At 61.4% G+C, this 15902-nt stretch overlaps 2 protein-coding genes across 2 annotated transcripts; both read left to right on the top strand.

Moving 5' to 3' along the window:
- Window positions 1-3188: 3188 nt before the first annotated feature.
- On the top strand, window positions 3189-4649 carry COX8A (cytochrome c oxidase subunit 8A; the record flags this gene model as incomplete). Its single annotated transcript, XM_084230875.1, has 2 exons — window positions 3189-3302; window positions 4328-4649. The coding sequence occupies 2 exons, from the start codon at window positions 3189-3191 to the stop codon at window positions 4421-4423; spliced, it is 210 nt and encodes a 69-aa protein (XP_084087001.1). The 3' UTR covers window positions 4424-4649.
- A 5614-nt stretch (window positions 4650-10263) lies between these two features.
- On the top strand, window positions 10264-15544 carry OTUB1 (OTU deubiquitinase, ubiquitin aldehyde binding 1; the record flags this gene model as incomplete). Its single annotated transcript, XM_084240039.1, has 7 exons — window positions 10264-10321; window positions 11865-11926; window positions 12152-12250; window positions 14531-14649; window positions 14862-14946; window positions 15055-15249; window positions 15347-15544. 7 exons carry the CDS (start codon window positions 10264-10266, stop codon window positions 15542-15544), a joined length of 816 nt encoding a protein of 271 aa, XP_084096165.1.
- Between the last annotated feature and the right edge of the window lie 358 nt (window positions 15545-15902).

Below are 15902 nucleotides of genomic sequence, written 5' to 3'. Positions count from 1 at the left end.
CAGACCTGTCTCTGAGCCTGAATATTCTATAGATGTTTTTTCTGGTGGAGAAACAAGATCATGTCACATGTTGTTTCTCTTGCTTTTTTTTCTTGTCTGTCTACAAACGTTTTTAAGTGCAGTGGAACAGACGCAGAGAAGTACACGCATGGCTGTCGCTGGGACCCTGGTGATGGTGTCATCATGGGTGGTGGGGGGACACCCCTATAAGCAGCACCAGAAGCCCTTTCTCCTCTCCCAGTATCCCCACTACCTGCTCCTTCTGCCCCAGTAGTTCCGCTTGTTGTTACCTGTGATAGAATTGGGACCACTCAGGCTGCCCCTTGTGTCTGCCTTGCCTATGAAACATGACGATTATGCTTGTGGGGACCCTCTACAGCCCTCTGTGTTGCAGCTTCAGTTCTTTTCCTGCTGTGGTATAGTGTTTCCTCACATAACCTGGCCACATGGGTGCTCATGTAGCAGGACTGTCCCTGGGTTGGGGGAGGGGTGGGCTCCTGCAAGGCTGGGGAACAGCAGGGGGTTGGTGTTAAGCCAATAGACAGGCCTAGCTGTGGCCCCGCTGGGCTGCATCTCACCAGGCTCTGCTCCTCTGCCAGAGAAGGCACATCAGGGGCTGCAAGGAAAGCACCTGACAGAGCACAGAGGTCCCTGTGCCTCGCACACTTCTTTTCCTCCAGCTGCTGGTGAAAGAGTTTAAGGTGTGGTTCCCAGGGAGTACCCAGGGAACCACAAAAAGCCAGTCTCTTCCAGGCCTCCTGCCTCCCTGTCCTCTAATCTGGAAGTTACTACTTTGTTCACAATCCTCACCAAGTCCCAGAGGGTAGCAGGGAGGTCCCTGTCTGTTTTTCCCAGGACAGGGCAGCTGGCCCCAGGCCTCCCAGGCCTGTGCCATGGCCCTTGGGATGGATGGAGGGAGTTTAGAAGCATCTGTCTTGGGCTGTTGGCCTGGGCCCAGGGCAGGGTGAGGGTAGGAGGCCTGGTCCCTGGGAGTGGGCCTGGTCAGACCGTGAACAGGTGAGGGCATGGGGGAGGGCTGGAGAAGGGCCCTGGGTCACTTGGGGTCTGGCAGCCCATTTCTCAAGATGCTCAGGCACCACTTGGAACATTCCACCTGGGCCGCCTTTCCTCCCTTGCCCCTGGGCACTGAGGTTTCTCTCTAAAGCGCCTATTTTCCCAGCCCCACCACCCCACCCCACCTCACTCCATGGGTGCTTTGATGCTGTTGACCGTGATGTCAAAACTGGAATATCTGGAAACTATCTCCAGCAGCTTGTGGTGGGTGAAAGCATGGGCTTTGGAGCAGATAGACCTCCTCTGGAATCCTGGCTAGGCAGCTTGTGGCTACTTGACCTGTGCAGGTTATCCAGCTCCCAGGCTTATTTCCTCATTTGTAAAAAAAAAAAAAAAGAAAAAGAAATCATAACATCTTTCTTATGACATTGTTGTGAGAGGATGGAATGAGATCGTACAGGTTAGGCCTGGTTCAGGGGCTGGCGCCTCACCCCATTTCCTGTTCACTTGCCCACAATTTGCACACGTTCTCTGAGGGGCTGGTGGGAGCCAGACACTTAGCAGTCCAGTGAACCCACACAGGATCTGCCTTTAGGTGGCCCTCCTAAGGGATGGAGACCGATCTGAAGGTAGTACTGGCACGGGGGCTGTAGGCAGAGGGTGCCAGGCCTGGGGTGACCAGCAAAAGCTTCCTGCCACAGTGCCACCCCTCACTTCCTATCACCTTGTCGCACTTTCAGTAGCTTCTCATATGCTTGTTTATTGTCTGTTCCTTCCCTTTGCCAGTTCTGTAAAGGGGAATCTGCCCACTGTTCACATGTAGAACAGTTCCTGGCACACAGTAGGGGCAAGTAAACATTTGTTTAATGAAGAGCTGTCGTCAGTAAGTGGAGGCCTGGAAGCGGGGGTTGGCATAGGGAAAGAGCAAGATGAGAGTTGAAAAGTTTCTAGGTAAAAGGTAAAATACAAAAAAAGCAAAAGACTTGAGGAGGTGAGGGGACATTCAGATCAAAGAGCAGGGAGGAAGGCGTGGAATGTGTGAGTGAAGAGATGAGGTCTTAAGAGTGACATCCAGGGACTGCACTCTGACTGGAAAGCAATGGGGAGCACTGGGAATTTTTAAAGCAACTATGACTTGGTCTGATTTATGCTTTAAAAAAAAGGAAGGGGGCCTCCCCGGTAGCGCCGCGGGTTGCTGATCCGGGGCCGGCCGGGGAGATTCCCACATGGCCCACATGGCGCAGCAGACCTCTCCTGCCTCTCCCGCTGCTGTATCTGGTGAATCCTCTCACCCTCCCGCCCCTGGCCTGTACCCCAGCTCTTGTATAAATAAAATCTTTAAGGGCCTCCCTGGTGGCGCAGCGGTTGAGCGCTGGGTTGCGAAGCTTCCTGCAGCCTCTGCAGCGCCGGTTCGATCCCCGGCTTCTCCCCGGCCACCAGAGGAGGATCCCACATGGCGCGCAGACCTCTCCTGCCGCCCGCTGCTCCCCTCAGCAGTGTACTTCGGTCCTTCTGCCTGCTCTGCTCCCTGCTCTGGCTCTGGTGAATTCTCTCACCCTCCCGTGCTTCTGACTGTACCCAGTGCTTGTATGTATGCATGTATCAATCAATCAATAAATCTTTAAAAAAAAAAAAAATAAAATAAAATCTTTAAAAAAAAATGGAAGGAACGGGAGAAAGAAGGAAGGTGGTTGCCGGTGCGTGAAAGCTGAAATTGCAGAGGGTGCTGGAGAGGCGAGTTCGCCTGCAAGATTAGTGTCGGCCCGAAATAACACGGAAAGGCCGGGGGAGACTCGGCGGGGATTCTGAAGAGGGAGACTTAGGGCTGTGAACGGAGGGAGGCGTCCAGAACGCTGCCTGGGTTTCTGGCTTATGTGATTGGTCGCCTTAGATGTCACTCACGAAGAGACTTCGTCTTAGCGGCGGGGCCTGGCTGAGAGAAACGCCCCTTTGTGCTCCACCCATCGGTGGTAGGACGGCATCGATTGGCTGTTTTGAGGAACGCGCCAAAAGCTGACTAGGCCCCCCCGCAGGTGTTTTGCGTCACTTCCGGAACACTTCCGGGCTGTCCTTTCCCAGCCTCCCCAGCGCCGGAACTTCCGGCCCGGGTCGCCATTTTGACTTCCCGACCTTGGACTGCGCTGGTCGCCGTCTGCAGCCTGCTGCGTGCGGTCATGTCCGCGCTGACGCCGCTGCTGCTGAGGGGACTGACGGGCCCGGCCCGGCGGCTCGTGGTGCCGCGTGCCCAGATCCATTCCAAGCCACCGCGGGTGCAGCTTGGGACCATGGTGAGGAGCGGGGCGGGGAGGCCGGGAGGTGCTCGGGCCGCCGCGCGCGCTCGGCTCCGGGGAGACGGTGGCGCTCGCTCCGCCGCGGTCGCTCCCAGCAGAGCGCTTGCTCGGCGCGCAGCCTCGGGCAGACGTCCTCAGCCCCCTCGGAGCCCGTCGACTCGCCGGTTCATCCGGGCGCCTGAGGGCAGAGGGAATAATGGTGGTTACTGTTGTTAATCACTGGGGGAGGTGGGGGCAGGATCACCCCGACAGGTCTTTGTACTCCCCAGAGTGTGGGAGTGTTTAACCGCCTGATTGGAACTGTCGTACCTTTGCCTCCGTGGCAGAACCCCGTCCTGAGCGTGTGTACAGAAGCCAGGGTCGTGGGCCTTGGTTCGCGCAGGGCCGGAAGAGCGCTGCCGCTGAGGAGACGCCCGGGGTGGTCCTTGCGGCCGCGTTCGCTGGGTGCCTGCTGCGTGCGGTCTCGCTCCTCCTGCCAGCGATCCCCCCACGAAAGGGGCAGTATCGCCATTTCAAGGATGAGGGAGCTGAAATTACGTGCAGTGTATTAACTTGTCAAAAGTCACCTTCAACAGAAGGAACTTGGTCTCCGTGGACCTGGCAGTTGTGCTGTGATCTTAATGACGCTAGGGAACGTGGAAGCACCTTTAAAAAGTCTTTCATCCCCGGTCCCCAGGGTTGAGTAGCAGCCCTGGACAGGAGATGGGACGGAGGGGGGGAGCTCCACTTTCAGATACTATGCAGGGCCCTTGGGTCAGCCTGCAGACCGCTTCAAAACGGTCTGAGTCCTCATTCTTGTCCCTTCACTTGGCCATCTGGTGGTGGAGTTCTCTGTTCACCCTCCTCCAGGCTGCCCCTGCCCTGTATCTGACTCTTCCCTTGAGACCTAGCGTGGCCTTGGCTCTGCTATGTGAGGGTGAATCTTAACTCCCTGGGGGGGGGGTGGCTTTCTGTTGTTCAGGCCCCGGGAAGCCTGGAGGAGTCCTTACTTGGGGGTACCTTCTTTCTTGTGCTGTTTGTAGGATATCGTCATTGGGCTCACCTCCTGCTTCCTGTGTTTCCTCCTGCCGTCGGGCTGGGTGCTGTCAAACCTGGAGAGCTACAAGAAGCGCGAGTGAAGGGGCTGTCCTCTTCCTCTCCCTGGGACCTGAGCACCGGCCTCTTCTGATCATGTCGCTGCATTCCTGGCCGGCCTCCCTGGATCATGTCCTTCAGTCAGTCACCTCTTCCGCAATCATGACCAATCGATTTCTCCATGGTGACGTCCTGGGACCACGTATATGTCAGTTTAGAAGGCCCTGCTTGGTAGGGCCCCCCTTGTAACAATAAAGTATTTAAACCCTGCTTCAGAAACTCAGTGTGCCTTTGGCCAGGCTCCTGCCTTTGATTCTGAGCTGAGGATGGTGCTGGGCAGGGGTGTGGAGGAGAGGGCCTGTCTGGGGCATGCCCCTGCTGAATGACTGCTCTGTGGTGGGTCACGAGGGCCTCACTGTCCTCCCCGGAAGTGCTCCTCTGCAGGCTTTCCTGTGTTTAAATGTTTTCTGGCTTCTTGGGAAGACAACTTGTTGCCCCGAGGCGGCCTTTCTTGTTTGTTCCCTGTGGCTCCCTGGGTTGGGCCAAGCTCATGGCTCTGTGTGTCCCTCCAGGGCCAGCCGCCCGGCTTTTCCTCCCCAGGGGGCTCTCGCCATTTCTCAGGTGTGTGTTGCCCCTTCTGGTCGTGGGGGCATTTATAGTAGCTTGCAGATTTATGTCAACTTCAGGGCCTTTGTGTTTCGCACTAATCCGTAAATACTTGTGGCCTGACTGGCTGCCCCATCCACTGCCTGCTTCCCCGGTGTCCTCTATCCCCGGGGTCCTGCCCTCGGGGGCTTGGGGTACCTCCTGAGCTGGGACTGTGCATGTGAGGCATTCAGTGCTGAGCTGGAGTGTGAGCGCCGGTGTCTGGAAGGAATGCTCAGACCTGCTGGCTTCACACCAGAGGACGTGGCTTTAGCTTGTCTTTGCATCTCCTTTTGCTGGGTGACGAGGATGGTTTCTGGACAGACGCAGCTCAGTGTTCTCTGTGGCGCTGAGGCTGGAAGGACGCGGGAGCCTGGACAGCAGGCAGAGGTGCCAGGTGAGAGCTGGGGGGTGGCGCTGGGGGTTGGTGTGGGGCACATCTCCCCAGCCCCTCCCTCTCCTGACAGGCTCTTGTTTCCTGATTCCTGTTGACGAACTGAATGTGGGCATTGCCCGCCCACCCTTTGTCTAGACTCCTGGCCTTTTGTGTGGTGGCTGGCGATGCAGGTGGGCCTGGCACCGGGATGCTGTGACGAGCACAGCTCCTGCCTTGGCTGTTTCCATGAAGGGTAGTGAGTCAGTCACCTGACTCCTAGAAAATCGTATTTTTTTTTTTTTAGAGGCATGTTTTATTTATTTGGTTGGTTATTTGTTTTGTTTATGCATGCACTGGGTACATACAGTCAGAGGCGCGGGAGGGTGAGAGAATTCACCAGAGCCAGAGCGGGGAGCAGAGCAGGCAGAAGGACCGAAGGACACTGCTGAGGGGAGCAGCGGGCGGCAGGAGAGGTCTGCGCGCCATGTGGGACCCTCCTCCGGTGACCGGGGAGCGGCCGGGGATCGAACCGCAGAGCCCCAAGGCCGCAGAGGCCGCGGGCAGCTTCGCAACCCAGCGCTCAACCGCTGCGCCACTGGGGAGGCCCAAAAATCGTATTTTTTTGCACAAGTCATTTTTGTGTCTGGGGCTGGAGGGATGGCCTAGAACACTAAGAGGCATATGGTTTGGTATCTTGGCCAGGGAAGGGGGAGCCCACATGGCACTCGGGCTGGCTTGAGAGGGGTGGTGTGGGTGCCCACCTACCACCTGCAGAGACATCAGCAGCAACTTGGGTCACAGGATACTTGCTTGGAGCTGCTTCCTCCCGTATACCAGGGTTGTCTCCAACCCACCCCTCACTGTAGGAGACTTCTGGTGCTTTACCATCAGCCCCCAGGTGAGGCCGAAGCGGAGTGCCCGCTGTCCTTCCTCCCACCCCTGTCTCCGGGCCTGGTGGTTCCCTGGCTCTCTGGGGAGTGGGGTGATGTTCAGCCCCCAGGGTCAGGGAGCTGAGCAGCAGGGCCACTCCCATCAAGCCTCCCCTTCCCCAGCAGAGGATGTGGAGCCGCGTGATCCTGCTTGGCTCGGGGCTTCCGGGGGCCGCAGATGAGGACATGGGGCAGTCGTGTCCTTGGGGCTCTGCTAGAGGGGAGGGGAACTTAACTTGAGTTTCTGTGGCAATTACAGAGCCCTGCCAAGGGTTTGAGGGGCGGACCCTATTTCTGTACCCCTGGAATCCAAAGGACACCGTGGTCCCCAGTGCCATGAGGATTACGCCAGCCCAAAGCTGTGTTCTTTGAGATGCCGCTCGGACTGGAAGCCAGTGGTCCGGCAGGCCTGTCTGAGAAGGTCTTAGCAAGCCCCCGACTACCCTGGCCCCATCGCCCATAACCTACTGGGGCCTGAGGGAACACTGGCATGCCAGTGACCTGTGGTGCTTGAACCCCATCCTCTGGATCCTCAGTGTGGCCACGAGGCCAGAAATCTGGTCATGGTTCACTGCTCCTCCCTCATCCCCAAGCAAATCAGGGACCCCGAGCGCCTCCCTGTAGTAAAAACAAGTTTCCCTGTCTTCCAGAACAGTGTTCTGTGTCTGACCTGTGGGATTCTGAGTCCGGAGGGAATGGGGTTGACCCGATTGCATGCAGGGGGGGAGGCACAGCCCGGGCGTGGCAGGTGCTGTGTGGTCCACAGCGGAAGGCTGGGAGTCAGGAGGCCGGACTTGGCCATTCACTGTGTGACCTTGGGCTAGGCTAGCTTCTCTGAGCCTCAGTTTATTTGGTTGTAGAATGAATATGAGGTAGCAGGCAGGATAACGACTCCCAAAGACGTCCACTTGCTGATTCCCGGAGCGTGTGAATACACTACCGTGTATGGCAGAGGGGCCTCACGGAGGGGTAGGGCTACGCACCCCGCTGTGGGAGGACCGTGCAATCCTGGGTCTTTGGAAAGGCAGGTGGTGTGCATCTCCGAGATGCCGCCCCAGAGAGATGGGGCTGCCATTGCTGGCCTTGACGGCGGAGGAAGTGGGTCTAAGCCAACTCACTGGTCTCTAGAAGCTGGACTCAGCCTGGGTTTACAGCCAGCCAGGGACACGGTCCTACAGCAGCGAGGACCTGAGATCTGCCCTCCTCCCCCCGTGAGTAGGAGGCAAATTCCCTCAAGAGCCGAGGAAGTGAGCAGCCTGCAGACACCTTAGTTTTTATCCGGGGAAAACCCACCCCTGACTCCTGGCCTCAGGACCGGCAAGTTAGAAATCCATGCTGTTTTTAGGTATTGGGTTTGTGGCCATGTTGCCGCAGCTAAGAGGCACCTGCTGCTTGGCTGGCCTGGCGCTGTGGGTGCTCAAACACTAGACTGCCGTGTCTGCAGAGGACCGTTCCCCCGTGGGGAGCGCGGCAGAGCGAGCCTGTGGGAAGGGAGGTCCTCTTCTTTGGCTGCTGCGGCCAGCCCTTGCTTTCTGCCTCAGGTGACCTGGACCCTGCAGGCAAGTATCTGCCCAGGCTTTGCTGGACCAAAAATTTGGGGACCGGCTGTATGTGGACTCTGGAGATTCCTGCGGGCAACTGCCTGACTTTCCAAGCCTGCCTCCGGAAGGGTCCGAGTCCTTCCCTTCCTGTGAGAAGGCGACTGTCTTGTGGCTGTCATTTGCAAGAGATGGGTAGGTGGTATTTGGAAGCCAGGTGACCCCTGGAACCTCTGCAATCCCTGGGTCCTGCTATGGGCATTCCCCCTCAGCCTCCCCCTAATGGAATCCTGTGGACCTGGGTGTGGTGTCCTGGCCAGCAGGGCCGTGAAGAGCCCGGGCCATGTGCGTGCTGTGGAAAATGCAGTGGTGGGCTGCGTGACGCCAGTGCTCTCCACCCCGCCCTCAGGCAGCCGGGCTGCAGCTCTGGGCCAGTTCTTGGGTGGCATTGAGGGCACAGATAAAATCTGTAGCTCCATGGCTGACTCTCAGCAAATGTGGAGTGGCTTTTAGATGCTTTAGGATAGGGAAGCAAAACCTTGAAATGACCAAAGTTAACAGGCGAGGTGGGATGAGGGTAATCATTAAATAATGTGCGTGGAAAAGAGCAGGTGAAAGTCGGCTATGGCCAAGCTCGGGCTGGGGTCAGAACAAGGCTGAGAAGACAGCATGGAGCGAGGACCTTCCTTACAGGCCCGTTGTACATGGAGGGTGCTGTCTGTTCCTCAGCCCAGACCCCTGCGTGGGCGGCTCTCATTTCCTCCCGGTGGGCCTCCTGGCTTTGGGCCAGTACAGGACCCCAACTAGGATTCCTTCTCATCTCCAGGGCAGCTGCGGCCCAGCTTCTTCCAGCCCCTCTTGGGCTCCCTAGCTGACGCAGGGGGAGTGGTCCAAGGGGCCTTTTTTAAGATTCTGAAAAGCCAAACAGAAGCTGTGTTTTTGTCATCAACTGTCTCAGCCCTTCATTTGCCAATCACCCTTCCTCCTGCTGAGGATCTGGTTGGCAGTTGGCAGATCTCATTGTTAAAGCTGGGGAAAGGAATGTATAATTTGTTAGTCATGGGGTCCACATAGGGTGGACCCTTTGCTTTCCTGAGTTTGGAAACAACCCAATAGAGGTCTGTGCTTTGCTGCTGGGACACAGATCTGACATTTGTGGTGCTGCTGTGAGACCCCAGGCTGTGTGGCGAGCCCAGGCACCACCTGCACCCGTTTCAGGGCAAAATTTGGCCATAGCCTGCACCTGTGCTGGAGGAACCCAGCGGGTGGGTTGAGAGCAGGCAATGGCCTCCTCTGGTGCTAAAAAGGGCACAGTGATGTCATGAGAAGGGCCATCAGGAGAGAAAAGCTGGGGACCGAGCCCCAGACTAACCTAAGAGACAGCATCTTCAGCATCCAAGACCTTGCTGCTTTTTTTTTTTTTAAAGATTTATTCATTTATGCGTACAAGAATGGGGTACAGGCCAGAGGTGCGGGAGGTGAGAGGATTCACCAGAGACACAGTGGGCAGATCGACGTAAATACACAGCTGAGGGGAGCAGAGGACGAGTCAGGAGAGGTCTGCTGCGCCATGTGGGCTGCTCCCTGGCCGGGGATGGAACTCATGCTGCAGTGGCTGCGGACAGCTTCATAGGTTGCCTTAACCCCTTGCGCCATCAGGGAGGCCCGGCCTTGCTGCTTTTTAAATAAACTTTTAAAGATAAAATCACGCCATTTTATTTACCCAGACCCCCCACCCGCCCCTTTATCCATGTTTCCCATTAGTGACATGTGCATCTTGCAGAGCTGTGGGGCAGCGCACATCAGGATGTTGGCCGGCAAGACACATTTCCATCCTTACAGGAGTCCCCCCTGTTTTCTAGCAACTCCTAGTTTTTAAGAAGACCTTGCTTTTCTCTCACCCTGGGGGGACGGGTCCAAAGTTAGACCCGGGGCTTAGGCCTTGGCCCCAGGGGCTTGTTCGCCCTGCCAGGAAGCGGGACAGCGGAGCCCGTGGAGCGCGCGGCCTCCCGGGCCAGGCGGGCCCCGCTCCCGGCCGGGTGATGTCCGGGCGGGGATGCCGGCCCAGGCCGCCCCGGCCGTGCGTCCCGGAACCGCGGCAGGAGCGCCGCCTGCGTGACGCGAGCTTCCTCCTCGCCGCCCACCTGGCCAGCGCCAGCGGAGAGCGCGGAGCCGGCCCCGGGAGGCGCCGATCGCCAGCAGGAGCGGCGGGAGCCCGGGGGGGAGCCGAGCCCGCGCGCGCGGAGGGGCGCGGAGGGGCGCGCGCGGGCGGGCGGCGGGCGGCGGGGGCCGGGCCCGCGGGGACCCGCCGCCGGGGGCGTTGCCGAGGAGGCGGGAGGCGCTTCCGGGGGGCGCGCGTAACCCGGAAGCGCTCGGCGGTGCGGCGCTGTTTAAAGATGGCGGCGGAGGAGCCTCAGCAGCAGAAGCAGGAGCCGCTGGGCAGCGACTCCGAAGGTAGTGCCCGCGGGAGAGCCGTCCAGACGGGGCTCTGGGGAGCGATGCCGCCCCGCGCGGCCCCGGGGAGGCCGGGGCGGGGCCCGGGCGGCGGGGGGCGAAGCGCGCGGGCGACCCTCCCTGCGCCGCGGCCGCCTCCCCTCCCCCTCACAATGGAAGGAGCCGCCGCGGCGACCCCCGGCGGGGCGGGCGGGCCGGCGGGCGAGCGGGCGAGCGGGGCGGGCCCGGGCCTGCGGCCCTTCCCCCTCGCGCGCGCCCGGGGCGGGGCCGGGGCCGCCCCGCCCCCCGCCTGACCCCCTCCCTCCGGGCGCGGGGCTCCGGGGGTCCCGGGCGCCCCGGGCCGGGTCCTTGCGGTCGGGCCGGGGCCGGGGCCGGGGCCGGGGCCCGGCCGCCCGCCCTCGCCAGGGCAGCCCCGCGCCCCGAGGGCGTCGAGTTACGCCGGGCCGCGGAGCACAAAGGACTGGGCGGGCCGTTCGGGATGCTGGGGCGGCCCTGGCGAGGGAGAGGCCGCCGGTGTGCGCCCCGCAGGACTGCAGCCCCGGTTTCCGGCAGCGCCCCCTCCTCTGGCCCTGCCGCCGGGCCGCCTGCACGGCATTGTTTCCTTGGACCTCGGAGGAGCTGGGCCTCCAAAACGGTCGCACCTCCTCCTTTTTCACCCATGAGTTAGGCCCTGGGACTGAGCAGCTCACTTGGGTGGGAGGCACAGCCCTGTTGCTGGGCAGTGTGAGGGGGCGGGGAAGGGGTGGTGAGGCGCGGCGGGGGATCCGGAATGCTGGGGCCCAAAGGAACTGACCTAAAAAGTCGCCCAGCATACTCAGGGGCCCTTCTGACCTGGGAGACCCAGGCCCCCAGAAGGGACTTGTGTGGGATCACATGGGATAAGCCAGCCGCCTGCAATTCCCGTCTCTTGCCGCCTCCACTGATGGCTGCTCCCCAGGTGGGCCGGCCCCCCCCCATGCTAAGGTGTGCCTCTGAGGAACCACTTCTCCCTGGGGATAGTACCCCTTTTCACAGCTGAGGAGAGGCTGGGAGCAGAGGAGAGGGACTGTGGTGAAGAGCTCACACTTCGGAGTTAGACAACCCTGGGTTTGACCACAGGTCTTGACTAGTCGTGACCTGGAGGAGATGACTTCACCTGGCCGCAGCGGTGCTGTTGCCTGTGAAGTGGGCACTTGCTGAGGGAGGAAGGGTGTGACAGAGTGAAGTGCCGGCTCACAGGAAGTTCTCATCTTACTCCCCCCCCCCCCAGACCCTGCCAGGCCCTGGAGCTTTCCCAGTCTGCTGGGAAGTGATGCTGGAAAGCAGGGCGGGAAGAGGGTACTCGGGCTGAAGAGCACATCTCGGGGGTGATCACCTCTACTTCTTCGTTTTAAAGATGAGGAAACAAAGGCCCAGGAGGGGAAGGGACTTGGCCGAGATTATACAGGTGGCGTAGGGTGTGTGTGCCAGAGCCACACCTCGGCCCCTGCCCGCTCATGTCCTCAGCCCCACTGCCTGGCATGGAGGGCGAGGGCCTGCGATGATTCTTGGCTGCTTCTTTCAGGTGTGAACTGTCTTGCCTATGATGAGGCCATCATGGCTCAGCAGGACCGAATTCAGCAAGAGGTGAGGGGCTATGGCCAGTGGCCTGTTGTGGGGATGTGTAGGCTGGGCTTGAGGCCTAGTGTTTATCTCCACTTTGGAAGCCCCCTCCTCTCCCGGCTGTGCTAGGTACTGGATGTCTTTATGGGGTCACTGGGTCACTGTCTCAGCACCTCTCATTTGGGTGTTCTGGCTGTGTGGGTCACTCCGTCCACCTGCCGGAGCATGATGGCTTTCTTGCCCCTGCAGATCGCTGTGCAGAATCCTCTGGTCTCGGAGCGGCTGGAGCTCTCAGTCCTGTACAAGGAGTATGCTGAGGACGACAACATCTATCAACAGAAGATCAAGGTGGGAGCCGGGCGAGGGCCTGAGGGTGGCTGCACACGGCTGCCTGCTGGGCCTGGCTTCCCCAGGGGTTGGGTGCAGGGAGCCCTTGGGCTGAGGTGCTCGTGCGTGCAGACTGGATCAGACAGCAATTCACATCCTGCCTCTGCCCCACGGCTGCTGGCCCCTGGGTCGGGCTTCGGCACGTAGAGCCTCGGGCCCTCGAGGAGCTGATGGTCTCAGTGCTCTAGTGGGGCTGAGGGCGTTGGAGTGCCCTGGGGAAAGAGGGTGTCCCCACCACTTGTCTCTCGGGGTCTGCGCAGACCTTTTGCCAGACCCTGCGGTGTTGCTTACAGAGGTACGTCCCTTCCCTTTTCTCTCTGTGAGCCCTGAAGTGACCGTGGGGGTGTGGGAACAGTATCCAGTAGGCACTGACAAGGTGACGGGACCATTGGATACCCAGGCCCAGGTGGCAGATCCAGGCTATCTGGGTAGACTCGGCTCCTCCGTGGTGGACGCCTGCGAGGACAACTAGGAGATGGGTGTAGCCTCCATAGAGGGCCTGGCCCAGATTAGGTGCTCAGGGTGCTCTGGTAGCTCTTTTGGAAGGTGCGGTGACTTGTACACACATGTGCTGCTCCGTGCACGTCTCTGAGCATGCGTGGGGAGCCAGCGCTGTTGCGCGGGTGGAGGGACGGACTCCGCCCTTGGGAAGCGGCACGTCATGGAGGAGGACAGACAGGCAGCCGGGGGTGGCTGAGATGCCTGTGTGAGGGGAGGTCAGTGCTGTGGAGAAAGTAAAGCCGAAAGAGGGGAGTGGGCGGCAGCGGGGCAGCAAACTGCGCGAAGCAGGGGCAGGACTGTGTGACTTGAGCAGAGGCCGGGGCGAGATGCCCGGGCTGGTGGCCAGAGCAGGGCCCGGGAGGGAGATGAGTGTTTAGCAGGTTCCTCTGGCTTCCCGAGGAGGCTTGTGCCATACACCCGCAGGAGGCGGAGGGCTGAGGGGATGGCGCAGAGGCGCTGCCGTGGGGCCGGCGGGCTGCGAGGAGAGGCTGGCTGGAGGGGGCGAGCCGGGAGGGGGCTGCTGGCGGTGGCTGTGGGCCGGGGAGGAGTGGAGAGCCGAGACGCGGGCTGGGCCTTCCCTTGGGCGAGTTACACTCCACGCCTGGCCACGTCAGGGCGAGGGTGGGCGGCCGGCAGACGCCGTCCCGGGTCGTGCCGCCTGCATGGCAGGCGTGGGCACGGGGTGTCTTGGCTGTCTCCTGGCGGGAGACCGTGTCTTGCCGAAAGAACCGTGTGGTTTGTGGGGGCCCTGACCTTCCCAGGTTAGAGAGGAGCGAGCGCGGCCATGCGGGAGGAGAAGCAGTGCCGCCGCCGGCCCGGGAAGGAGTGTGTGGAGGCGAGGCCAGTGGGGAGGGGTGGGCTGACCCTCGGGACCTGCAGTGTCCTGCAGTGAGCGCCTGCCTGGGTTGCCCGGGGAGCGGGGAGGCTGGCACAGGCGCTTGCCGGGAGGGAGAGCGGGCGGGAGCGCGGGTGCTGGCCGGGGAGGAATCCAGGTGAAGCAAAGGACTTTGACAAGGGAAACGCCTTGTTCCTGCGCCGATGGGCCTGAACCTGTCGGGAGTGAAGAACTGATGGTGCTGGAGGGGGACGTCCCTGGAGACGCCCTTGACGCCCAGGAGCCGGGACAGCTGGCGGGGGGGGGGGGGGGGGGGGCACAGCCCGGGGCGGGGCCCGGTTCTCAGAAAGGAGCAAGGGCATTGCCAAGGGAGCCGGGCTCCGAGGGCTCGCCGGCGTGGGAAAGTTCCACCAGAAGAAGGTACCCCATTGGGTTTGGGGAGCAAGGCGGGCTAGAGGCGTGAGCGGGCGGGATGGCGTGGGAGGTGTTCCCGCGCGGAGCTGCGCGGCGGGGCTCCGAACCTGGCCCAGTGCCTCACCCTGACTCGTCTGCCCCAGAGCTGTCAGCTTGGAAGACCGTGCCCTGGAAAAGCCGCGCTGGCCGGGGACCGCCTCTGGGCCGGTGTTCATGAGCCAGCAGCCCCCGGGCCCAGCGCTGCGGCCTGGACAGTGGCCTGTGACTCCTGGGTGACCCAGGCCACCGGTGTGGACATAAGCAGCTCCCGGCGCCTTGGGGACTCTGGGCAGTGGGTCCCTAAATGACTCCCATCCCCTGGGCAGCAGCCAGAGTGACAGGTGACTGTTGGGTGCTCAGCTGCCACCCGCTGCGGGGGGGCCTTTCCGCGGGGTTTCCTCGACCCTGCCTCTGGCCTGATGTGGATGGGCTGGGCCGGGGTCTCTCCCCAGGACCTCCACAAAAAGTACTCGTACATCCGCAAGACCAGGCCTGACGGGAACTGCTTCTATCGAGCTTTCGGCTTCTCCCACTTGGAGGCGCTGCTGGATGACAGCAAGGAATTGCAGCGGTGAGGAGGGTGGGCGCGTGGGTACCTGCACCCTGAAGGGGGTCTGCGAGCGCTCCTGGGCTCCCCGCCCCCTCACAGTGCGGCACTGCTGCCTGCGGTCTGTCCTGGACCAGGCCGTTTGGAGCTTTCGCCCTGAGCTGGGGGAGGGGCCGGCCTCAGGCGCTGCTCTGCGGCGAGGAGCCCATGCTGGCCTGCCCTTCCCTCCCGCGCAGGTTCAAGGCTGTGTCTGCCAAGAGCAAAGAGGACCTGGTGTCCCAGGGCTTCACCGAGTTCACCATCGAGGACTTCCACAACACGGTGAGCGCGTCCCTGCCGCCGGCTCGCCGCGGAGGAGGGGGGTCCGCCGGCCGCGGCGGGGCTCACCCCTCCCTCGCTCATCCCGCCCTCTGTTGCTTGCGGGCGCAGTTCATGGACCTGATCGAGCAGGTGGAGAAGCAGAGCTCGGTGGCGGACCTGCTGGCCGCGTTCAACGAGCAGAGCACCTCCGACTACCTGGTGGTCTACCTGCGGCTGCTCACGTCCGGCTACCTGCAGCGCGAGAGCAAGTTCTTCGAGCACTTCATCGAGGGGGGGCGGACGGTGAAGGAGTTCTGCCAGCAGGTGCCCTCCCTTCCCTCTCGCGCGTGGGGAGCGCTGGGCTGGGGGGGCGCGGGCGGGGGCGGTGGGGGGGGCGGGCCCTGACGCCCCTGTGCCGCAGGAGGTGGAGCCCATGTGCAAGGAGAGCGACCACATCCACATCATCGCGCTGGCGCAGGCCCTCAGCGTGTCCATCCAGGTGGAGTACATGGACCGCGGCGAGGGCGGCACCACCAACCCGCACGTCTTCCCCGAGGGCTCGGAGCCCAAGGTGTACCTCCTCTACCGGCCCGGACACTACGACATCCTCTACAAGTAGGGCCGCCCGGCCCGGCCCGCCCCGCCCCTCCGCCAGGCGCTCGACATGTACAGAGGTCTTCGTGGTTGTAAATGGTCATATCTCACTGCCCTCCCTGCCACACACCTTCCACGTTTTATTAAAGGGGATGCTGGTGTGAGCGCGTGTGTGCGTGTCCCTGCTCTGCCGCTGCCCGCCTGGCTGCTCCGTGTCTGGCTGCCCCGCCCCTCCCAGGTGGGTTCCTCCAGGCCTCCTGCCGGCCACCCGACCTCCCCACCAGGAGGTTTTGAGGGAACCAGGTCTCTGGGGAGCCCTCCTGGTTAGTGGGGTTCTGCTTCTATCCTCTTCCCGCCTTAGCTGGTCCAGAGGCTTCCATGGG

The sequence above is a fragment of the Talpa europaea genome, assembly GCF_964194135.1.
Source record: "Talpa europaea genome assembly, chromosome: 1".
NCBI lineage: Eukaryota > Metazoa > Chordata > Mammalia > Eulipotyphla > Talpidae > Talpa > Talpa europaea.
This window is presented reverse-complemented; position numbering and strand designations above follow the sequence as displayed.